The sequence below is a fragment of the Aedes albopictus genome, chromosome 1 (assembly GCF_035046485.1).
Source record: "Aedes albopictus strain Foshan chromosome 1, AalbF5, whole genome shotgun sequence".
Classification (NCBI taxonomy): Eukaryota; Metazoa; Arthropoda; class Insecta; order Diptera; family Culicidae; genus Aedes; species Aedes albopictus.
In genome coordinates this window covers 198,746,865-198,772,430 of record NC_085136.1, presented here as the reverse complement: position 1 = coordinate 198,772,430, position 25,566 = coordinate 198,746,865, and the positions used below count along the sequence as shown (strand labels likewise).

The 25,566-nt window shown below is 37.7% G+C and overlaps 1 protein-coding gene across 6 annotated transcripts in view; it reads left to right on the top strand.

The window, feature by feature from the left end:
• Positions 1–130: 130 nt before the first annotated feature.
• LOC109423519 (protein pellino) overlaps positions 131–25,566 on the top strand; it is a 157,054-nt gene continuing 131,618 nt past the window's right edge. The window contains exons 1-2 of one of the 6 annotated variants that reach the window (XM_062846102.1): positions 455–577; positions 12,124–12,811. In XM_062846102.1, coding sequence (XP_062702086.1) covers positions 12,801–12,811 — 11 coding nt within the window. In that variant the 5' untranslated portion in view covers positions 455–577; positions 12,124–12,800. Of the gene's footprint in view, positions 578–7,783; positions 8,270–12,114; positions 12,812–25,566 lie in introns of those variants that run through there. The other 5 variants (XM_062846099.1, XM_062846100.1, XM_062846101.1 and 2 more) reach the window with 5 other exon arrangements.

Sequence of the window (25,566 nt, the reverse complement as noted above, 5' to 3'; positions counted from 1 at the left end):
CTATCATCTATCGAATAGAGAATTTTACTGCTACATGTGTGAACATGTTGCGACAGGACTTCAGCGTTGCAGACAGTTCGCTAGATTGGGTCTATTTTTCTTTGCTCATTCATACAAATACCGGTACTATCATCGGTCAGTGTGATATCTTTCTTCGACATGAATATAACTGACTGCTCAGATTTTTTATTTTAAGTAATACGTTTAAATTGAGAATGAAATATATGTCAACACCTTTCCTTCAATTACTAAAATTGTATGAGCATACCAAAAGTGCATTCAAAATGAAATATAGACGATCTGATTGTCATTCTAAGTGCTAAACTGTGATAGTGAATTACCAAAGTGATTAAGTTTTAAATTCAAAAAGACTGAGTTTATCAATTATTTAATATTTATTATTTATTTAATTTATATTTGGCAAATCAATCATGCTAAATTTTATCTCCGATTTCAATCACCGCCCATTGAGTGAACCTACTGTGAAAGATGAATTGCAAGTTAAAACTCAGTTAGGTTCGTTTCTGGATGCGCAGTTAGAGTCAACACTTCAGATTGTCAAAAAACGAAAAATCAGGTAACTATTCGATTGATTTACTCATACCTAAGGAGCTTGTGTAGAATTTAATTTAGTATAGTTACTAAAAGAAGTGTTTTAAATAGTTTAGTTAGAACAACTTCTTGATGCACTTAGTTATTTTTGACTGATAACCAGCAAATGCTTTAACTATAACATACAGTGTATCAAACAATTGTCCGTACAACAATTTTTTTGTCAAAATAATTTTTCATTCAAATGTTGATAACTTTTTTATGCGTCTATCAGAAACGCTGAAATTTTGACCAATCATGAATCATATATTAAAGCTCCATTAGTAAACTTTTGAGCCAGATCGAATAAGTTTTCTGAAAGTTATAGAACTTTTAGTAAAACTTATAAGATTTTTGAACACATTTTTAAAACATTATATCTCAATATGTATGGTATGTGGGGGCAAGATGGGTCAGGGGGCAAGATGGGTCAGTACCGTTTTCAATCGCACAATATAAGTTTTGAATCTTTCAATAATTTTCCCAGATGAACGACGGGGATGCACAAAAAAGTGGTATATTGTTTTGAAAATTCTATACGTTCCTCGCACAGAAAAAAATAAAATATTTTTAGTTAAACTCCTTATGCTATACATTCCATATGACTACGTGTATTGTGTAAACGGGGCAAGATGGGTCACCCTAATTTTTCGGTATGTTTTGCATAGTTTTTGAAAATGTTTTAATTTTCATGGAAAGGCCATTCTGTGACCTACATTATCGAAGCGATGAGAGCACTGAAAATTTGAGAACATATTTTTGAAATTTTCCTTAAAAAAATATAGGTTTTCAAAGTCCGTTTATGGCTACCCGAACAAAAATCTTCTAGTTCTGAGAATAATCTACCGATATGTTTCAACACTTTCTTCATGTAATCTGTACGTCTATGAAGCTTAGATGTATAGAGAAAAACTAGAAGATATAGTATTTTTTGTTGGAGGAAAATCGAGTTTTCTTATAGCTGACCCATCTTGCCCCCGTTAAAATGAGGTGGGGCAAGATGGGTCATGTTTTGGAAATTGTTTGTCAAGACGCAGGTTTCAAACTTTATAACCTTTTTATACTCTTATATCATAGCTGACTAGTGTATCTGAGAGTCGTGGTAGAATACAGAGAAATGCGATTTATATTTAGAAAGTTATAGGGATCCATTTCTTAGGTGACCCATCCTGCCCCCACTTACCATACTCGATGAAATTTTTTCATTTTTTTTTTTGTGTCACATCTTATACCTATGGCTTTCATGTGCAGCCATGTTTGGGGTTTTATATTCACTACAAAAAATATGAAAAATGTGCGTATGTAGTTGACGATGTTTTAAAATTTACCATATTTTGCACTTATAATCTGCCAAACGTTTTCCACCAATAAAAGTGCATTAACTGAACGAAAAATCCATAGGACCTACTCTTCATATGTAGTTTGGTAGGTCCTGTATAAAAATATATCATTAAGAGAGTTTAAAAAAAATTGTAAACACTTGGCACTTTTATTGATCAAAATATGATAATTTTCCAAATAACACTTTGAACATATACAGATTTTAAATATTTTTTGTAGTGAATATAAAACCTTAAACGAAGCTGCATATGAAAGCCTTAGGTATAAGCTGTAACACGAAATATATTGAAAAAGATTCATCAAGTACTTATTGAGATATAATGTTTTAAAAATGTATTCAAAAATATTATAAGTTTTACTAAAAGTTCTATTATTTTCAGGAAACTTATTCGATCTCGCTCAAAATTTTACCAATGGAGCTTTAATATATGGGTTATAATTGGTCAAAATTTCAGCGTTTTTGATTGACGTATAAAAAAGTTTTAATCATTTAAATGAAAAATTATTTTGACCAAAAAAATGCTGTACGGACAATTGTTTGATACACTGTACGTAAGTTAGAGCGCTTGCCTATTTCAGTTCGGGGTAGATAATTGCGATCGTGATGGACTAAATGATGTCGTCAACTTGAGCAAAAGTGTCTAGTATTTAGTGTTGGGTCTTATTTTGTACTGTTACACCAGCAATTTGTCTTTAAATTGAATCAAAAAATCCTCCAGGAAATCCGCCGAAAATTTCTTCAAGTTTTCTTAGAAAAAATGCACTAAAATTCTCTCACGTACATAAATTCCATGAATTCCACAAGGAATTCGTCCAGAAATTCTTCGGAGAATTAATACACTACTTATACCAGGAATTAATCAAACATTTCCACCCCAGAAATCTATCTGAAATTGCACCATAAATTCCACCAGAAATTCCTTAATGCAATACGCATGGAAAGTCAACATAAATTCCTCAAGAATTTCCCCCAAGAACTTCTCCAGGTATGTCACGGGGTATTCCTCTAGGAATTCAACCAGGAATCCCTTCTGGTATTTTAGTAGGAATAACACAGAATTCTTTAAAAAGTTTGCCATGAATTCCTTTAAGTATTACACCAGCAATTCCTCCATAAATTCCAGCCGGTTTACTTACTATTATTACTACAGAAATTTCACGAGGGATTCCTTTTAAACTTCTACCAGTTCCAGAAGTTCTGTGGAAATTTCTCGAGACTTATCCAGCAGACATTTCAAGAAGAATTTCTGGAGGAGTTCCTGTCAGAATTCATGGAGGAAATTCTGAATGAATTTCATTCAAAAATCTTTGACAAATTCCTTGAGGATTTTTTAAAGAATTCCTTTTGAAAATCCTGACAGGATTCCTGGTCTAATCTATCAAATGTTATTTTTTTCGGAATTACTAGAGAAAAAAGCTGGTGAAACTAGCAAACGTATTCCTGGTGGAATTTCTGCAAGAATTTCTAGTGGAAATCTTGGAGGAATTTCTGGTAGAATTGCTGGAAGAGTTCATGGAATTACTCCTGAAAGAATTCTTAGTGAAACTTCTACTTGATGGAGGAGTTTTTGATGGTATTTCTAGAGAAGATGCCTAGATTTTTTTAAGAATGCTCTAGCAGAACTCGTTGAGGAATTTCTAACACACGGACTCCCCACCGGTGGTCCGCAGCCCCCAGGGGGCAGTGCTGCAATTTTTCGAAAGGCCTTTATGATAGCGATATTTTGCTTTTTTCATTTTCTCCGTTTTGGTTTTCCTGTCATTGTTGTTTTCCGATCAGCAACACGGGAGCGAAATGAAATAGGTACTCACACTCGCACACAGCGTGCTGAAAGCGAGAGCTGACAGGGCTAAATTTCCATTCAATTTTCTGTAGTTGAGTGTTTTCACCCGTGCTAGCGTATAGGGCACTCACTCTCACAAGCCACCGCTTGAGACGAATGGCCTTTCAGCATGAGTAGTGTGTGGAAGATTGGGAATTGATCTTGTTGGGTCGCTCACGAATGGAGCTTTCGAACTCTGTCGGTTCTCACATCGAGGAACTGAAAACGACCGCCGCAGTCATTCATTTTCAGCTGAAAAACAGGCACTGAGACTGATATTTTGCAGGACTGCCAGGGGGACATGAAGCCAGTCCAGGGGTGCCGCGGTATTACCAAAGAAATGTGAAATTTGTGAAATGTTAAATTGCAATTGTGAACACGTGAAAACAAGAGATGGGTACAAAACCTTTGATTCTGCAGAAATACTGGAAAAGCGGTGATTTTTTCAATAGTTTCCAGAACATGTCCAGGTGCTTATTCATTCATAAAGATTATATTTCCTAACATTTATTCTTTATTTTAAAGATTAAAACGAGATCTTTCAAAACATCTCAGAAATCCCCATATTTATACAGAATGTCAAAGTTGGTACATCCATGGAGACAGTTTTGGTAAGTGTTTCTGGAGACTAAAACATTTTGGAACTCGGAAATCTAAATATCTATTGAATAATTTTTTAGGGTTAACCACTACCAAACCCCCAAGCACCACAATTTGTAGGAACAAATTTTCAGTATAAAACGCTTCCAGAAAAAAAAAAAATTTCGGCTGCGCCGCTATTTTTTAACTACTCAAATTTAATGTTCATTGCATCATTGCTTACGAAATGTGAGTGTCAAAAAAAAAAGTATCATTGATCGTCGAAAACCCATCCCATAGTAAATTTTAGGCTACGCCACTGTGCTCAAACAACTCAGTTTTAATTATTTAATTCATATTTTCTAAAAAAAATCATTGGGCCCCTAGTTGGGAACCCCTGCTCTACATGTCCACGAACCCGATTTACGAGGAAAGATGCATGCAGCGCCTTCAAATTATTTTTTTTAGAGAAATATGGACTTCTACAAAGTTGTTTCTAATAATAAGGACCTCTTTCCAATGTACATAAAAATTAGGTTGGTCCATATTTTCACAGAAATTGGAAACCAGACTTTTTTATTGGCAAGAATAACTATATACATTCTTCGGAAAAGTTGGAGACCTATTAATTTTGAGCAAGTTTGCTGAAGACAGTCTTTTTTTTTGTAGCTTTAAGATTGACCGATCTAGAGATATTTTTCTGAATTAGCTTAGGGTGATTCAAGAAAAATCGGTTTTTTGGCTTTAACTTTTTCAGTTTCTTTCACCAAAGTCACTCAAGAAACACTTGAAGAGCATTTGAAAACGCGTCGTTTCGTGCGCTGAAACGATCGTTATCTCTTTTGCTTCGAAAGTTATGAGCGTTTTTCTTCAAAAATCATAGTTTATTCAAAACGCGATATTACGGGTTGGGGCAAAGGTAAAAAATATCTTTTTCCAGCATTCAAAAGAAGAAATATTGTTATAAAACATATAAAAAAGAGAGGTGTTATTTTTGTAACTCAAGAAAACATAGTAGAAAAGTGTCTATTTTTTCTAGAAATTTTTTTTTCTAGAAAATCATCAATAACTTTTGAACGGAATGGCGTTTTTGAAAGCTCTAAAAGTGGTTCTTTGACGACTTTGACGACACATTAAGTACACGCAAGTTTTTCGCATCTAGTGCGCTGTGTTGCTGATAACAATGGAAAGGTGCGCACTATTTTTGACATGATTCAAAAACGTCGCGAGTAAGAGACAAGTCACGACTCGATTGTGCGAAGTTCAGATTGGTGGCGAAGCGACAATAAAATTGAGAAGATACTCAGCTGAATTTTTAAGTGATATACTCTGGCAGCTATTTCTACAGTGTATCAAACAATTGTCCGTACAGGAATATTTTGGTCAAAATAATTTTTCATTCAAAAAATATTCATAACTTTTTATTACGTCAATCAAAAACGCTGAAATTTTTACCAATCTTGGATCATATATTAAAGCTCCATTGGTAAAATTTTGAGCGAGATCGGATAAGTTTTTCTGAAAGTTATAAAAGATTTTTGAACACATATTTAAAACATTATATCTCAGTATGTACTCGATGAAACTTTTGTGGACCTACTTTTGTAGTTTAGTAGGTCCTGTATAAAAATATTACATTAAAAGAGTTTAAAAACGCTGAAAACACTTGGCACTTTTATTGATCAAAATATGGTAAATTTCCAAATGACACTCTGAACATATACAGATTTTTCATATTTTTTAAAGTCAATATGATGAATATGAATATGATGATCTCTCTCTCTCTCTTCTTGGCGCAACGTCCTCATTGGGACAAAGCCTGCTTCTCAGCTTAGTGTTCTATGAGCACTTCCACAGTTATTAACTGAGAGCTTCCTCTGTCAATGACCATTTTGCATGCGTATATCGCGTGGCAGGCACGAAGATACTCTATGCCCAAGGAAGTTAAGGAAATTTCCTTTACGAAAAGATTCTGGACCGACCGGGAATCGAACCCGTCATCCTCAGCATTGTCATGCTGAATACCCGTGCGTTTTCCGCCTCGGCTATATAAGCCCTTATGAATATGATGATATCAGTAACAAATTTTGAAAACGACGTATAATCAATGGTGTAGCATTGATTATACGTCGTTTTCAAAATTTGTTACCGATATGATGTATAAAAAAGTTATGATCATTTGAATGAAAAAAATATTTTGACCAAAAAATTGCTGTACTGACAATTGTTTGATACACTGTATCTAGAAACCGAGATCAACTTTCGACTGAAAGTTTTGGTAGAATTTAAGTTTTCGACGGAACTTTTAGATTAATGCCATTGGTTTGAAAGAACACTAAAACACGGCAATATTTTTGAAATAATGATTTACTTTCTGGAAATTTGTTTTATGTATCTATTATATCTACCTATATCTTTTGTTATTAAATTAATTAAATCATGAAACTAGGATAAATTATTTATCGTACTTTCATGATTTTTAATGGTTTGCATGGCTAAACTCGAGTCAAGGCTTAAATGAAAAAGGAACGTCCAATAATTACGTCCAACATTTTGGGGAAGGGGGAGGGGGTTCTCTAGAAAAGTGTGACAGTACGTGTATTGAATATAGAAAAATTGCGTGCCAAAGAAGGGGGAGGTAGGGTCTAGAATCTCGAAAAACGATGGACGTAATATTTGAATCTTCTCAAAGGCAAATCTTCAGTTTTGGATAACATGCGATTCTCAAAACAAAACTGGAGGCATTTCCTCAGTTTTGGGTTTTTTTTTATTAAATAACGAAGCAATATTTCCAAAATCGGTTTTCATGCACAGTTAGAGGAAGGATAGAGCCACCTCCTAGATTTTTTTTTCAGGTTTAAAACTTCTATCAATTTTTCATATTTTTTTGGAATTTCATTCGAAAATGGTTTTCTGAAATCTGAAATATATTTTCGACCTGGAAGATGTTCTGGAGATACCTTGATCGTTCCTCTAACTGTGTACGAAAACATATTTCGAAAATATTGCTTCGTTATTTAATAAAAAATCAAAACCCAAATAGTGAGGGAATGCTTCCAGTTTCGCCTTAATGGGCTTGACCTAATTATATACATCTGTGGATGTTCAAAACGTATATTCGATATTCGAAATGTATTTTCATATGTGATTGGGGATCTCAATTAATCATTCACCAAATTATAACTTGTGCAAAATATGTCCCACAACGTAAACTGTTGACGCTCTTCTTACCAGGCACCCCGAAGAAAAGTGCACGCTAAAATAAAAAAAAGGACCAAGTTCTATGTGACCTGTTCGTTTCATTATACTTTGCTCTCTGCATCTGACAAACCTTGCGTGAAAGAGATACCTAGTTTTATATGCTTCTCTTTTCAGCCTGGCGGATTTCCTTATGTCTACTAGCTGGCAGACAGCGTCTGAAAACCTCGCACTTCGCACTGTTTGTCCGCATAGTCAGTTTCGTTCCGAGCACGGTCCGATAAGCATGTACGTTCTGTGAGTGGAAGATTCGTCGCGATAATAATTTGTTTTCGTGAAATTTTTTACTAATTTGCTCGAGATAACAAACAAGTCAAGTACGGTTGAGTCGTGTAGCGTTGTGAAAAAGCGATTTTTCAAGTTTCGTGAAGTAATTACGTTGCATAAGGGTCATTCTTTATTCCAAATTGGTGTCCCTTTCCAGGAAGAATAGAGTTCTTAATTGCCGCAGTAAGTGAAGGACGTGTTACGTGAAGAGATCAGTCTGGAACAAAAGTTTTGTGTGTGTTTTTCGGGTAGTTAAACTCGGAAGTAGAAAAAAATATTGGTCGTACAAGAAAAAAGGCTGTAAAAGGGATTTCTTTGGTGCAGTTTATTCCTCCTTTTTTTGCGCAAATTAGTGCTGGTTGGCGAACCCAAAGCGTTTTTTCCGTTCTCTTTTGTTGACAAAAATTGGTGTGAGTGAATGAAGAACCCAAAGGAACACACGAATACAGGCAAATGCTTCTGACAGTTTTCTATGCACACACATACACATATACACAAGAATGTTTGTTGTCATTTCACATTTCCTCTGTAGCCGTTCTACGAATAGCTGTCTTATATTTTATGCAAGACATGCGGTTAGTTTTTAATTTTTTTAAATAAATACAGACTTTTGAAAGCTTAGTAATTAGCATTAATAGAATCTATTAATAATTACGTTCATTGTCTATCATTTTTTTATCGGCACAATGATCATTGCAGTAAACTTTTCTGGCTCTTATAGTTTAGAACTCAAAATGGTGGGACATGTTAACATTATTAATCCGGAGTCAAATCGATCACTTTAAAGCATCTTTTGCGGATATCATTAGTGGCAATTCAAATATTACCAAAAGAATTCCTGTAAAATCGGTACCCAGTGCCTCTTCATGAAACCATGCGACAGAATTTTGTTCAACAAATTCAAACTTTAAGTTAAACAACTATAGAAATTAAAAAAAGGAAATTTCAGCTTTGGGGCGAAATTGATCAGCATACAATTAAGCATCGGTTAGAAACGAAAATTGTCTTGTCGCTTATAGTAGATTGTAGACTAAAAAAATGGTTCATTTAACTAGAATTTAATTGTGTTTACAATTTATTTTTCTGCGTGTAGTATGTAACTCATTGCAAAACTCGATTTTTTCAGCACTCTTCGTATTTATTCACCTCGGCAAGCCTCGTTGGATAAATGTACGACTCATGCTGAAACAATCTACTTTTTGCAATTCGTTACGTAAATAACTATAGGTGAGCAAGGACCGCAACAATGAGGTATCGATGAAAGTGTGAGGCTACTTCCCATTTTCCCATACGCGCACATCTGATCGTGCGATAACCAAATTGATGGCATCGCGTGCACGCGCGTGGCGCTTACATCAAAAAGTATGAGAGAATGAGAGGTTGGCTCACGTTCTCACCGATATATCATTGTTGCGGTCAATTCCCACGTAAATATTTTATGTTCTGAAAAGCTTAGACTTCCAGCTTTGTAATGGCGAGTTCAGAATTGAAATCGGTGGGTTCGAACACAGCTTAAATCGCGATTTAATGACACAATTCAAAATATCGTCTAAATCCAAGATGGCTGTCTTGTTTTGTACATGTTACAACGAGACATTTTGAGATAGAACGTTATACATTTGGTGCAATTTGAGGGAAAATCGTCATTTTTGTGATCTTGTCAGCCCCTTCGCAAGCGAGGGGTCCAACAATTTAACCCAACCAAAGGGGTTTTCATGCTTTTTTATCATATTTTAGTAAATTAGCAAGAAAAACAAATAAAATCCCAGACTTTACGTAAATGGCTCCCAGGTTTCTGTAAGAATTACTCACAATGAATGTCAGGATTCACGTATGTTTATATCGTTTACCGTTTACGACACATCATGCAAACCAACGGGGTTCATTTTTAATTTGAACTTCTACCAACCTTGTAGGCGTCGGAAAACACACTGCTGGCAACCTTATTTGGTGTTTTGTTTTGATTTTGCGTTCCGTTCCACTTCGTACCACTACTAACGGAGAATGACGTTTGAACCATTCTTATTTATATTTTTTAAAGAAATTTTTGTTTTATTTAGAATTGCTAACATTAGAGAAAAGATTTTTTCCAAATACATGGTTTGTTATGCAGTACCAAATGATTTTAATACGCTTTCTACCAAAATCATCCACAACTTCTGCAGAAATTTCACTGAAAATTCCCCAAGGAATATATCAAGAAATAGATAGGAAAAAAAACTGCCTAATTGAATACTCCAGTACAGTGCCAACAAAATAACTGAAATTAATTTTCAAAAAACCCAACCACATGTACAGACTACCAAAAAATTCCAAGCAGACATTCCGCTTAGCAAAGACTACAGACATAGAACGAACCAAATGATTTTTCCCCTGAAGATGGCAATAAACATTGCCGAAACGTAGGGACAAATTAAACCCGTTGTCGTTCCAAGGAGTTTGGAGACTGTATAGCCGAGAAATCCAACATCTAGTGCATCCAAACAGTCGAACACAGTCGAACAAAAGTTGCACCAGAAAACAACCTAACAGAATGTTCTCCTGAAATTTGAGTAGCAATTCTTTTACGATGTTTACCAGAAATTATTCTACGACTAGCGCCAAATGTTCCATCACGAAGTTCTGAAGATTTTATCCCTTAAGGACAGACTTGTTAGAATTCCAAAATGGCCGACTTTGACACCTACTCACGAATTTGAGCGCACAAATCTCTTCGTAAACAAAACCAGAGCACTTGGTCTTCTTATTTGAAGCTTATTACAAGTGAGCAAGAACAGAATAATGAAATGCACCGTTGTTTAAAGCTTGCTTTTTGAGATTTGTGCGTCTGAAGTTCTGATGCACTGTTGAAGCGGGAATTCAAGACGTTTGTTCCTCTATTCTTCTGATTGCACCGACAGATACACCTGAAACAATTTTCATAAAAATGTATGTAGGAAATTGTTCGACAACGACAAGACTTTACAATTTTTTGAAAAATTGTGTGGAGCGTAGACTCTGACCAGATCCCCTTCCCTCTTAGAGTCTACGTAGTTTATGGACAGGTCCTTGTTAGGTTCCACGTCAATCCCATATCAACTGTTTAATGTGGAACAGACCTGGTGTGATAGTGAATCAATGCTCATGCCTTTCGCGTCAAGGTCTTCTGATCGAACCTCAGTGGATTTTTAATTCGGAAAAGAAGCACACTCGTGATATATGGTCATTTTACTAGCTAATTTTATGAATGAAAATTTGACATGAAGTGGTGTCTTAACGCGTGAATGTCGATATCATCATAAGCATTGTTGTCGTGTCGTAAAAAGGCTCATTGCATGACGACATGATGACTAATCAGTTTCAGCCAGAGTTGCACCCTGTCACCACAGACAAACAGACGTAACACTTGCGAAATTTCCATCGACCACGCTTTTAACGATCATTTCAAATTTTCATAGTTGTGACTTTCACAACCAGAAGCGCGCGCATCGTTTTTCTATGCGTTTGACGTTTCACACTAGCGCCTTCTGTTGACAATATTGCACAACACAGTGATTCGTGCAACTTTTACACCAGATGAAGGTAGTGTGAACTGGGCGATGTATTTCCATGAAAATCGTTCAAGGTATTACGTCTGTTTGTCTGTGCTGTCACTATCAACGATGATAAGCAAATTACCGATTTTGAAGGACTGACTGTGATCCAAGTCAGCGTGCTACGCTCTCTTGAGTCATCGTCACTTTCCTTTTTCCATTAGAAGGGGACTGACTGTGATGGTGTGTAGATATGTATCACTCAGCTTTGAAATTTGTTTAAAAATCTAAATCTTACCGGGATAATATTTTAGAATGTTGTACATGATTACAAGTATAGCTTGTTAGTCATTTTAAAGTTTGAGTTATGGCTAAAACTACCAAAATATCAGTTCAGCTGCAATGGTAGTGATCAACAGTGCGAGTCAATATCAAATCGTTACCTCTCATTATCGTCTTGATCTTGATCGGCCTACCGTGATAGTCACAGTGTTGCAATATCAGTAGTCAACTGACAGAACTGCTATTGCGCCACACTGGTTTCTAAATGTTGTCTAAAAATAAATTAAAAACTAATAAAGAGTCTATATAAATCACCTTTGTAAATTTACAATATTCAATAAATTCTTCCAATGAACAATATGAATAAGACAGCTATGCGTAGAACGACAGTATCTGTGAAGTGTCAGTGCACAACCAGTGATGCCAGTAGTGATGTTTGAGTGTGTGTATATGTTTCTCTTCTGCGACAGAAAGAGCATCATCATCAGCAACAACAGCAGCACCAGCAGCAGCCAGCAGCCGAGGGGTCAACACGACGACCAGGAATAAAGCAGAATCAAAGCGCTCTCACAGCAGAGGAGGAAGGAAAATGTCGTCTTGTTTTGAAAAGTGATTCAGTCGTACCTCGCGATATAGAGAAAGTGTGTTTCGAGCTGGGAAAGGTGAAAATTGTGTGAATAAGTGCTACAATCTCTGTCATAGTTTTTGAAGCAGCATTTTGATTAAAGTGAAATAGTCTGTTTGAGATAAGAAAATTGCATTCTCCAAAGGCAAATTGCACGCTGCATTCGATCAGACAGATCCTAAGTGTTTCAAAAAGTCTATAGAAGAAAAATCTGATTTCAATCATCCATCAAATCAAAACACAAAGCAGCAGAAGAAATCGAAGGTTCTGTGTCGCAGCAAGTGCTATAAGGAATACGCGGATATCGATTGTTTCGCGAGTGCTGCTGGTGTGGTTGGGTCGGAAGAAATACATAATTTTCATTTTTGTGATATACCTGCTAAATTTCGAAGTGGAGCACACTCTGGTTGTGGTGGCCAGGGGCTCGAGACAAAATTTGGAATCATAGGATCACTGGAGGAAAAAAACGTCGTCGTCATTACGGAGACCAACGGAACGGCGAACGTCGTCGTCGTCGACAGTATGGTGAAACGGTGAGTGTTGTGTGTTGTTCCTTCTCCTATCCATCCCACACCACCTCCTCCTCAGATCAAGAGGGTCTGCTACTCGCTTGCGATGGTGCTCTAGCACCGCTACTTCAGGTCGCCCCTTCGTTCGTTTTGGGCGACACTATTGTGGGGTTCTCTCTGTCTCTCTACAACCTACTCTGGGCAAGATGAATGTTGGGTTCTTTGACTGTGTGGGTCGAGTGCAGAGAAGTATGCATTCTAAGTTTTAAACGCAATTGATGGTATCGGCAACTTTCATTGATCTGGGCCTGTTTTTTTCGGTATTTAAAGCAATAGATTGAAATTTACTTTATTGTACAAGATATTTCCATGTTTTTAACCTTGTAAGTCTTGTTTTCAACCCCTTTTACACAATTTTTGAAAGGGTCCACCAAAAACCGACTCAGGTGGATGAGATTCACTTAATGGTTTTTGACCATACTTACTTTCGGTTTATTGATTTCAACGACACGATGTGTCAAGAAAATACAGAGAAATCAGGTTTTAAACATATTGAAATATCTCATTGACTGCCAAATCGGGTGCAAACAAATAGTTATATTTGAAAAACATCACTTTTGCAGAGACATTCCATATATACCCGGTCATATGTGAGGCTAGAACAAGAGACTTGTTAACAAATGCAGCGTAAATGGATTCCCAGAGGAATCTCTGGAGAAACTTTCAGGGAAAATCTAGGCGTAATTTCCGGAGGAATCCCTGTAGGGACTCCTGGAGGAAACCCTAAAGGAACTCCTGCAGTATTTATGGAAGAATCACTCCCTGTATCTAGATTCCTTCCTAAAGAAATCCCTGGAGAAAACTGTACACCTATAAAAAATCTGAAAGAATCTAGATAGGTATTTTTGAGAGTGTCCCTAGAGAATCCCTCGGAGAAAGTCCTATATAAATAGAGGACTTCCTGGAATAATCCATGTTCATGTCCATGTCCATATCTAGATGAATCCTAGGAAGAATTCCTGAAGATATGTACTTCTGTAGAAATTTCTGGAGAAAGCTCATGAGTGTTTTTAAGGAATCTCTGAATAAAATTTCTGGAAGTATTCCTGGAGAAGTCTAAGGGGAAATCCCTGGAGGAAACACCTGAAGAATTTCCAGAAGAATCTCAGAAGAATTTCTGGTACGAATTCCTGAAGGAATCGCTGAATAAATGCATAGATGAGCTTTTAGAATAATTCCTGGATAACTCACAGGAGGAACTCCTTGAACAATTCCAGGACAAATTCCTCGAGGAATCCGGCACAATTTCTGGGGAAAAAAATCCTCGAGGAATCCGAGCAAGAATACGAACTCCTGAAGGTATTACTGAATAAATCTCTAGAGGAACTTCTAGAAGAGTTTCAAAAATTTTTAAACTCCCCTTCCCCACAAAGACCACGTGATTTTTGGAAGGGCCCATTGCTTAGTACAACTTCTTAAAAGGGTCCACCAAACCGACTAACCGCATTAGCAAAGTTATTTTTTGGAGATTACATCTTTTACTTACTGTTTACCTCCACCAGGCTATAAACAGGAACTTGAGTTCTAATCTACCAATCTCGACAAGCAACAAGGGCCCACCATCAAAGCAGTAATCATATAGCTTCTCCGAAGAATGCTAAACCCAAGATCTGATCGACAAGTATGCTAATCATACTGCCTTGGTGCTTTCGTATGTAACTTCCACGGTTTATTGATTTCAACGGAAATCTGCGTCAAGAAAACACAGATAAATCAGATTTAAATCTCGGATTTTGACGGCTACGCAGTCTTGTTAAATCAAAACGAATTGTTATCTAACCCGACGTTTCGACACTTTGGATGGTGTCTTCTTCAGGGGAAAGATACGTTTTTCGTTTTTTGTTCACTGTGTTTTGTGAACAAAAAACGAAAAACGTATCTTTCCCCTGAAGAAGGTACCATCCAAAGTGTCGAAACGTTGAGTTAGATAAAAACTCATTTTGATTTAACAAGACCGCGATCACCATCACTTTACCGTAACCCTCTGTGAGATTCGAAGGGACTCAAGAGTGTCTCTGATACTCGAAGCACGCACATCACTGGATCCATTGTCGCCTTGGTCAATCGTATCAGTTTATCCGGGAATCCATATTCATGCATAATAGCTGTTCTCGATCGATTGTATTCTACGCTGATTTGAAATCGATGAACAAGTGATGTGTGGGCACGTTGTATTCGCGGCATTTCTGGAACACCGGGCGGATGGCGAACAGCTAGTCCCCATGAATCCAGCCTGATATTGACCCACGAACTCTCTTGCAATCAGTCTTCGCAAACGAACGCCGAACTCGCTAAGTACTGCTGTATTTATACTCCGCCTGTACTCCGATTTCGTGTTTAAGCCGCAACACACAAATCTGTACCCAAACGTGTACTCATGTTCGAGTTTCGTTTTAAACACAAGTACGAACTTGTGTACAGTACATGTGTACCGCGCAAACCAAGTGGGAAGCGATCGTGCCAAAAGGAACTTTCTCGAACGACGATTGACAGTTCGGCACCACTCGTTTACCAATCCGAATGCCACTTCGGGTTTCATTCTCCGTTTGCGCTCGGTTCGATTTTCGTGTTGTACTTCGGTACGTACACAAGTTTTGTACTTGAGTACGCTTGAGTACGGAGTACGCCAGCAAACACGGGTACTCCGACGTTTGGCGTTCGACGTTCAACACAAGTACGAGAAAACGTACAGAAGTTGAACATGGGTTGAGTTCGTGGGAAGACTGATTGCGGTGATAGACCGCGGCATAAAATTTAAGAGAGTATCTTGTAGACAGCGCTCAGTGGTGTGATCGCGCGATAGTTCCCGCAATGCAACTCGTCGCCTTTTTTGTAGATGGGATACACGATACCTTTTATCTACTTCTCCGGTAACATCTCCTCCTCCCAAATGTTGGTAATGACCCAGTGTAGTGCTCTCACCAGTGCTTCTCCATCGTATTTTGGAAGCTCGCTTGGTAGTTGATCTGCTCCAGCGGCTTTGTTGTTTTCAACCGGCCAACCTCCTCCTCAATCTCTTGGAGGTCAGGGACCGGAAGTCTTTCGTCCTGCACTCGTACTTCTAGATCTGTTACCACGCCACCTTCGGAGTTTGCAACGTCGCCATTGAGGTGCTCATTGTAATGCTGTCGCCATCTCTCGGCCGCTTCACGCTCACTCTTGAGAAGATTATCGTGATTGTCTCGGTACATGGCGGCTTGTGGCACAGAACATCTACGCGAGCGGTTCCACTCAGCGTCTCTACGCGCCTAGAGCCACTTCTACGTTCCGCAGCCGCTCGATGTTGAGCCGCGGCGTTCGACTTTGACGCTTGGGAATATCCGTCGAAAGTTTTGAGCGCATGCATACAGCGACTAGGTAGTGACCCGAATTTATATTAGCACTGCGGTATGTGCGGACATTGGTTATGCCGGAGAAGAATTTACCGTCGATTAGAACGTGATCGATTTGATTTTCTGTTTGATGGTTAGGTGATCTCCAGGTGGCTTTATGGGAGCCACGGAAGGCTGCAAAGTTAATTCTGCAGAACATTTTGGTCAACCTAGAACATCCGAAGATGCTATTCTATGTTAGTATAGAAGGCTATTCAATTACGCATGATTGTAAACCATAAGCAAAATTAACATAAAGCTACTGGGGCATCAATTATTTTATTTTTCTAAAATTGTTGGTGTTCAGGATGTTCTAGGGTTTCATCAATGCTTTCTCATGGTCATTAATTGTTTTCAAGCCATTGAATCTATATATATATAAATGAGTTTGAAGTGTCTTTGAGGCAACAAAACTCCCCAACGGATGAACCGATCAGCATGACTCTTGCACGGTTCGATTCGTATTCATGGTGGCAGTGTTTATATGTATAAAAAGTTACGAAAATCAAATAAAAAAGTAAGAAAATCGATAAAGAACTGATTTTTCATGAGCTGGGAAGAAAATCAATACGATCGAAATGAAACCAATTTAGAGTGCGGTGATATTATGAGCTCAACAGTTGTCAAACCTGGCAAGACAGCTTGGCAAGACAAAGTTTGCCGGGGCAGCTAGTTCTCATTAAATTGTGCACATTAACCGAATTGATTCATCCAATTCAACCATTCAGCTTCACAACTTGTTGTTTTCGTACGTCAGCGATTTGGAGATAGGGGCTCCAACTGCACTTTCATCTATCTCGAAAGCACGACTGATTTGTTCATTTCCCATTTTCGCCGCTGGCTCTATATTGTGTCGTCTATTTATTATTAGTTACATCGATTTATTTATTGACTGCCGCTGCAGAGCAGTGGTGCTAGCCGCAAACTACTACATACCTTCAAACTCACCAGCACGTCGCCTACGAGGCAACTAATATACTTAGTTCTGCGGCGCGGCGTGTAAAAGTGAATTTGGCTTCCACTGCCTACTGCTGGCCGGAGTTTGGTTTGTTTCAACCGTTGCACAGTGGCGGGCCTCCATACAAAAGTCGGACAAAACCTCAAATGTTAACCGAAATTGCTGAAATTCACAGGTTATGATGATTTTTGTTCCCTAAATGTATTTCTGATATAGGACTTTTCATATATTTTGGTTTTACTATATTAGGGTGGTTCAAAATTTTGAAATCTGCTGATTATGGAAAGCATGTAAAAATAATCGATAATAAGCTATCACGATGTGCTTTCTGAACGTAGATTTTGATTAACCTTTTAATTTGGGGGTTCTTAAATCATGTATTGGTATTGAAATAAACTATAATTGTGTATTTGTTGCTGTTAGGGCAGACCAAAATCCACAAAACTACATAAATCATTAGAAAAAATCGTTTACCTACGTTTCCTTCCAATGGATCAATTCAGTTACACACCAATGTTGGCTGACAAAACGTGGTCTATTCTCAGTGACTGCCTGTAGACCACATGACATTTTACGGTGGGTACACGGAGGTGTGTCAATTCAATCGTTATGGGGTCGGATAGTCTAATATAGTGAACTGCGTAAAATTTGAACTGCTCTTTATCAATCTCGTTTCAACAACTTCAAATATGCTCTTCCGAGTTGGGTTTGTAAGGTACAACGATCTGTGCTATCACTTTACGAAGCAACCGAAACTACCCCATCTATAATGAATACACAATTCATATCCGCAATATTGAAGGCAGTTTTTGATAAACGATCATCAGAGATCGGTAATCATATTGATGAACAGTAGAGTTCCAGCAAATATTTTCAAAATCTTTATCACTCTGTGTGTCGTTCAGTAGAAATGTGTTTACCGAAACCGCATGAATAACATACAATAAAACTTCAAGTTTAAAAAACCAATATAAGGGGTTTCACTGAAGAGCGTAAAATGTTCGTTTCATTAAATTGCGATTAAAATATTCAAAGATTGCCTTGTTGATCGCAACGTTTACGCAGAAAAATATTTAACGTAGCGTTTTACGCCGTTTAGTGAATTCCTTTTATATTTTATAGATGGTTGTTGCTTTGAACTGTAGCGATGTGCGCGTAGAAAAGAAACGCGAAGATGTCGACGAATTTGTGTCACTGTATATTGAATCTTCGATAGAAGTTCATAAAGAGATGGCTTCCAAGGTTGTTGAGCAATTCTAACGATTACGATGAATCGAAGAAACGACCAGTTTAAGAAAATCAATGAGCAATGGTTCGTAGTTATTTTTACATGTTTTTCACGGTTGTTTTTGTCTTTCTTTTATTTTGAAGGTTAATATTTAGTTGTATCTGGTGAAGCAACATGTAGGTAGTGCCTAAGTGAATAAAGGCTACATAGTCATCACTCCTTTCCTCTCCAGCTTACTGTTTTTAACTGGAGCACCCGCTTTCTTGTGTTTTTCTGTCAAAAAATAAAATAATATTAAAATAAAAATATTTAAAAACGTTAAAGCTGTGACAATTACATTATCAGACCCCCCCCCCTCCCCCTCCTCCTATGACCATCTGACTTGGTGAAAGTTTCTAACAATAATGAAAATTACACTAAACTGTTAGTATTCTGAAGTCAAATTAAGCTACGTTAAGATTAAATTTAAACTTCAAACAATATCACTTCCTCCACAACCAAATTCGCGCTTAGCGCAAAAATGCGCAAACAGTGACCTATATAGCCAAAAACTAGACAAAATTGCACGTCAGATCCGGGATACGGCGTCGTTTTCTGATGTTTCCTAAACAAGTATTAAGATCTCTGTAATACGAAGTTTTTCTCCAAAATTTCTTGAAAGTCATTATGTTTGCATATTGTAAAAACATACAAAATTTGTGATTGAATCCCAAACAATTCCTGAAATGTTATGGTTATTCATATCCAAAAACATAAAAAATATTGTCACACTGTTCAAGTCTTCCTAACTTTTACAACGAACTCATTAAGGAAGCTCATTAAATAAAGACGATAAATACTAATATTGTAGCACATAAAACTTCAACTTTGAAAAAATCTACAAGACTGAATTTTCGACCAAATGACTTGAAAGTTTGAGGTTTTCTTAGTTAAAGTATCTATAATGGGAGAAAAATATTAGAAAAATAAAATATTGAAGTCGATTTTTGAGGTTTTGTCCGGCTCCCGGCCACTGTGCGTTGGGATCGCCAGCTTCTCAGCTTTTCTCAGCCATAATTCTCTGCTGGTTGGTTGGAACGTGCAGTCGTCAGTGTAGTGGAAACAAAGCGGTTCGCGACCGATCGGCAGAAAGAAGTAAGACAACACTTCCCTCTGGTTGGTTTTGGTTGTCGGGTCGCGTCGGTCGACAAACGCAGCTTTAAGTAAAGTTGAAAGCGGAGACGACGGTGGCATATTATTTGCAGGGCTTAATGCTTTCGCAACACACCAACCAGACTCAAGTAAAGTAAACAGAGCCCACAGAGAGTGGGTACGAAAACAACCAACAACTGCACTCGAAAAGGTTGTGCAGGGCATTATCGGTTCTGAATCAGACCACGGCGAAAGCCGCACTATTGCAAAGTTCAGATGGGCCTTTGGCTGTGAGAAATATGACATTCGATATGTCTTCCACATTGAACAATCTTGTTTGTGCAGCTCAGCATGTTGACCTCTGCTGGTTGACTTAGAATTTTGAAAAAGAATGTGTGGGAGATAGCAAGGGAAGACTTTTATTTATTTTTAGTTATTCAACAGTTAAAATGGGTTCTGCAGTCTAAATTTTTTCATCATTTGGAATTCCTGTTACGAATACTCCAAGACTTTTTGCTAGAATCTCTCAAGTCTGGGACTATTCCACGAACCTTTTCGCGGGTTCCATCATGAATTCTCTCAGGGATCTATACAGGAATTCTCTCCATGTATTTCTACAGGGATTTTTTCAGGGATTTTTCTAAAGATTAGGCCAGTGATTTTTCAAATAATTTGTGTAAGAAGGAGCTTAGGCTGGAGAGCTATCTCTGAAGTTTTAGTATGCGACAAGATAGCGTCTACGATCTGCCTCCTCTTCCTGAAAATGAACTGGTTACTCGATAGACCATATACATCCTTGTCGTGCATCAATAATCCTTTGAGGATGATCCAATTGGAACTGGATCTGTTGCTTTCATGCCTGTGGATAGACTCCCTCGCCAGACATTTCGGCATAACAGACCTAAATATTCCTGGAGTCTTTTCTAGCTACTTTTACGAAACTCTGTCCGGATCTGGAGCCTTCCCAGACAACCAGTAATCGTAAAAGATGTTGCATAAGATGATAAAATGGAGGCCATATGCATGCACGCCTCCATTTAAGCGCATGTAAAATGTACGCATATCGCCTCCACTTTAGCATCTTATTCAACATCTTATACAATCACTGGTTGACTGGGTTATTTAGGCTAAAGGCTCTCCCCTCATCTCTAGCCTCAATTCCCAGCGGTCCTACGAAAGCAGCCCAAGGACTCGGATCATGGCGCGGGAAGAGCCCCTTGATGATCATCTTCAACATCTCTGGAGACAGCTCGGTAGGAGCCAGGATTCTTTCGCGGTTTCTCCACAAGTTTGTTCCAGGACTTTTCCATGAGTTTCTCGTGAGATTCTTAGGAAGTTCTTTATGAGATTCTCCCGGGGGTTTATTTAGTATTCCTTCGTAAGTTCCCTCTGGGATTCTTCCAGGAGTTTCCAGGGATTCCTTCAAGAGCTCTTGCCAGGATTCCCACAGGAAGTACCCCAGGATTCTTTCAGAGAATCTTTCTTGGTTTGCTGGAGGAAAACCTTTTCAGATTGTTGCAGTTGTCTCAAGTAACACACTTGTGACAGAAGAGTCATGGTGGCGCAGGTTTTTGTTGTGTAGAAGTCACGATGACGTACTTTTAATAAATAAATACTTACTTGCTAGAAGTAAGTCACAATGTCTTTTACGCAACAAAAATCTGCGCTGTCGTGATTTCCTTCTGTGATTCCTCAGGGTGCTATATCCGAGATTCTTTTTGGGGTTACTTCTGAAGTTCTCTCTTCTGGGAGTTTCTTCTGAGATTCCTAATAGGTTCCACCTCAGGAACTCCTTTCCAGGATTCCTTTTGAGATTACTTTTAGGACTTCAAGGAGGTCCGAGAATTCCATCCAAGCTTCTCTAAATAGCTTCTGACGAAATCCAGGAGAAACTTACTTGAAATTCGTCGGTAAATCCTGTGCGAACTTCATGAAGAAATTCATAAACGCAGGAAGGATTTCATCACATACTCTCTAATTAACTACTGGAAGATTTCCATGAGAATTCCAAAATGAACTTCCAGAGGAATTCCAGAAGGATCTGCAGGAATTCCAAGCGAAACACTTGGAGGAAACCAATAAAGAGTTCCTAGATGAATCCTGAAAAGATGAAGAAGTTTCTGAAAGAATTCTAGAAGAACTTCCAGGAATGAGTAACAAAAGGAATCCCAGAGAGAGTTCCGAAAGGAATCCTGGAAGAAGTTCCCGAAGAAATCGCCCCCTTAATGCTAGAACTAGGTAACTCGTTTTGGGAAATGCGGATAAAAATGGCTGGTAAAACTAATACTGGTATAGAACAAACACTTTGTTGGTCTTAAAAGATTACTCGTAGCCGTGCGGTTAGGGTCACCAAGCTTCTAATCGCACCACGCTGTGGGATGAGGGTTCGATTCCCGCTCCGGGCGATGAAACTTTTCGTGAGAATGGTTTCTTCTCCGTATCCACTGGTGCATGCTCCGTGTGTCCGTTGTCTAGTGTTAAGTATCGTTCAGTCTGTACAGCCTCTGGCTGAAGACGGTGTCTGTGTCTTTTTTTTTTATATATAATGTGTTTTTGTATATCCAATGGATAGAACTTTGTTTATTATGGTGTAGGGAAAATGGGGGTAAAATGAACACCCTAAGCGTTTGGCGTTGTTTTCGATGGAAATATGTTAAAATCTTTCCTTTTGACCATGTAATATCGTAGAGGGTATTATGTTCTAAACTTTCTAGAAGAAAAAAATGTTCAAAACTACAGTTTTCGTGCATTTTTTCCGATTGCAAAAAATGCTAGAAAACCGAGTAGCGAAAAACAGTGAGGGTTAAATGAATATACGATGGGGGTAGAATGAACACATATATAAAAGTTAATTTAAATGTGTAATTTCGATATTTTCAACTGCATGTCAGTTAATTTGATGTAAATTGTATGTGCTACGATTTTGAAACTTATTATATAAAGTTTACAATGTACTGAAATAATTATTTGAAAAAAGTGTACTAAAACATGCGGATTTTCTAATAATCTTATTTTGTTGAAGTAAGATATGTTTTCTTAACTTTTTACTATAGTTATGCAACGATATACATTAGAGTTTTCAATATACCGAGTTTGAACAAAATCTTGTAAAAATCATACAAAGTTTGAATCAACTGTTCATTTTACCCCCAAGCTCTGTTTGTTTAAAAGTTACTTCTAAAATTTTATTAAATACAAAAACTAATTTTTTGACATGACTAAATATTTTGTTTTAGGAGTATATTATTAGAATATAGTATCACACATGTAGAAATTTGCGAATAATGGACGCATTGATCTTAATTACGATTAGCTCAGTTTTACATCAGACCATATTGTTTGCAAGATTTTCGCTATTTTCCTCATTTTAAAGTGGTTTAGTTAATTTTTAAGACCAATAACAGCAGAAGTACAATGATTTATGTCGTTGCATAGAACCCAATCATTAAAGTATGCAAAAATTGCCTGAATGCTGTAAAACACCATCTTGTTCATTTTACCCCCTCTGTTTATTTTACCCACAATTCCCCTATGTTCAGATATAAACAAAACTCTCGAAATTTCGCAAAACCTACCTAGTTCTAGCATTAAGGGGGCGAAATGCCCGAAACAGCTCCAGACAGAATCCAAGAAAAAAAAATCCCGGAGCAATTCCTGATGGAGCTTTCGAATGAATCCTGGATGAAGTTCCCGGCGGAAACACCGTAGGAATCCTGGAAGGAATTCTTTAAACAATCGCATAAGTAGCTCCTGAAATAATTCCAGAAGGAACTCCTGGAAAAATCCCGAAGAATTTTTTGGAGGAATACTGAAAGAAGTTTTTGCAGGATTCCTGCAAGGAACTCCGGGAGGAATATCGTATAAAATTCCTGGAATCCTTGACGGAATTTTGAAAGGAGTTTTTGTAGGAATCTCGGAACGGATTCCTGAAGCAATCGCCGAGAGAACTCCTCGAAACATCTCGGAAAAATGCCGGGTGAAATTTCTAGAATTCCCAGGAATACCTTCTGTCTATAAAAAAAAATAAAAAACGTATGAAACTATCAGGAGGATTCGCATACTATTGATAGGGACAGAATGCAACTCTGTCTGTTTGTTTATTTGTGAGAATTTAAGCTTCTATGGGTCATTCATCCGGTATTTTTATAGAGGTAAAACTAAAAGCTCTACTCTTGAGTCCGGATGTCTGATATTTTATGAATTGTTTGTATCATGCTGCTACGACCTTGTACTGCACTGGAACTGACAATCATCAACAAGTTAAAAAAAACGTATGTTTCGACTACATCCCAAACATTAGTGCTTGATTACAACCTATTCGAATTCAGCACACAGCTACATGGATAATCTATGACAACAGGAAACTAGTAAACAACTAAAGCAGCACAAACCTGCCCTCCCAACTGAGCGGGTCCCACTGTGTCAACCCATGTTATCAGTCTCTTTCTCTGTTTGTGCTGTTTTGGGTATTTTTCCAAGAAATTTTTAGTTTCGTGATTACTCTCTACAACCTTCAGCACACCCGAACCCTACGTATGGGATTTATTGCTTCTCTACAGGCGATAACAGTCATTGCAGTGTAAGGGCAATCTATCCGTCTTCGTTTTGTTGCGTACTTTCCTGAGCAGTGGCTAAAAGCAAATCGAAAACTAATTTCGTTGTTGTGATATTTCTTCTGACAGCGACAGCAAGTTGATAACAATTTGCACTATCAGTGAAAGGAGATTGAAATCTGATTTTGCAATCAGGGAAAAGCATTCTATGAGCACTTCCATAGTAATTAACTGATAGCTATATAACTGTAGTTAGTTCTCTTTGCCAATTGATGGTGCCCTATGACCAAGCAGATGAAGAATCTTTTCATCAAGAAAGTTCTTGAATCGACGTAGAATTGTATGTATAAGTGTAATAGCTAATATTACTTGATAACGAAAATTTTGTTTTTATGTAAGTTGAGAGAATTGCATTCATTTTGAAGTTGGACGTAACTCGGGTTTACCACCCACCGAGTTGTCGTCACAGCAGCCATACAAGCCACCATTGCATCTCCTTCACCTCCGATTTCGGTTCCTTTCCTATGATATTCAGTAAGAAAAATATCCATTGATCAGAATTGACATGTGCTTCTTTGTTGTCTACTCGAGCTTTTTTGCACGAATAATTGATCGCTTCCAATCGTGACGAGAATGTGAATTGCAAGAAGAATCGATTCGGTGCTGTTGTCAGGTAGTAAGAAACCCTATCGATTTTGACATCCGTGCATGCTGCGCGAGAGCAACTCTTTCGGGATTCTTGGAAGGATTCCGGTAAAGGTCAAGATGAATGTATATCATCAAGTGAAGTGGCACAAAATGCTTATCGCTGGTGAATGTGTTTTGATATTTTTGTAAAACATATGTATGTTTAGTGAATAAAAATTTGGATAACACTATTTTAAGATTTACTTTTGAAAACATTATTGTGGATTTACCGGCTACTTGTATTCTACCGATTACTTAAGTAGGGGAAAGTGGGGCAATATGCCATTTTTCAAACTTTCATCGTTTTCAATGATATATAGCCTCATTTGTTAGGTTTTCAAAGTGGTAACAGCAACTAGACAATATTTGCTCGATGCTTCAACAAAAATATTGACTAAATTATTGCGTTTTCATCGATTTTTAGTGATTTCAAAAACTGGTTCGTAAAACGGAAGTGGTGCAAAAAGGCCATCTGCCATGGGGTAAGATGCCACTTCATGAAAACATTCAAAAATTACGTCCATCAGTTTTCTGGCATTTTCGACTCACTTTCACTCCTTTGTCACGCTTTTTCGTATACTCAATACATGGAGTGTCACCCCCTTTTCCGCTAAACGATGATCGTCATATTTGAATGACCCCTAACATGGATAGCGTAGACATCAACAACCATGCGTCTCCATGGGTGCCTCAATCTACTTGGAAACACTTGGCTGGTAATAAAATCACCCGAAAACCTTAATTGCAAACACGAAAAACCGGAAGTTGCCAATTTTCATTGGGAAATCAAA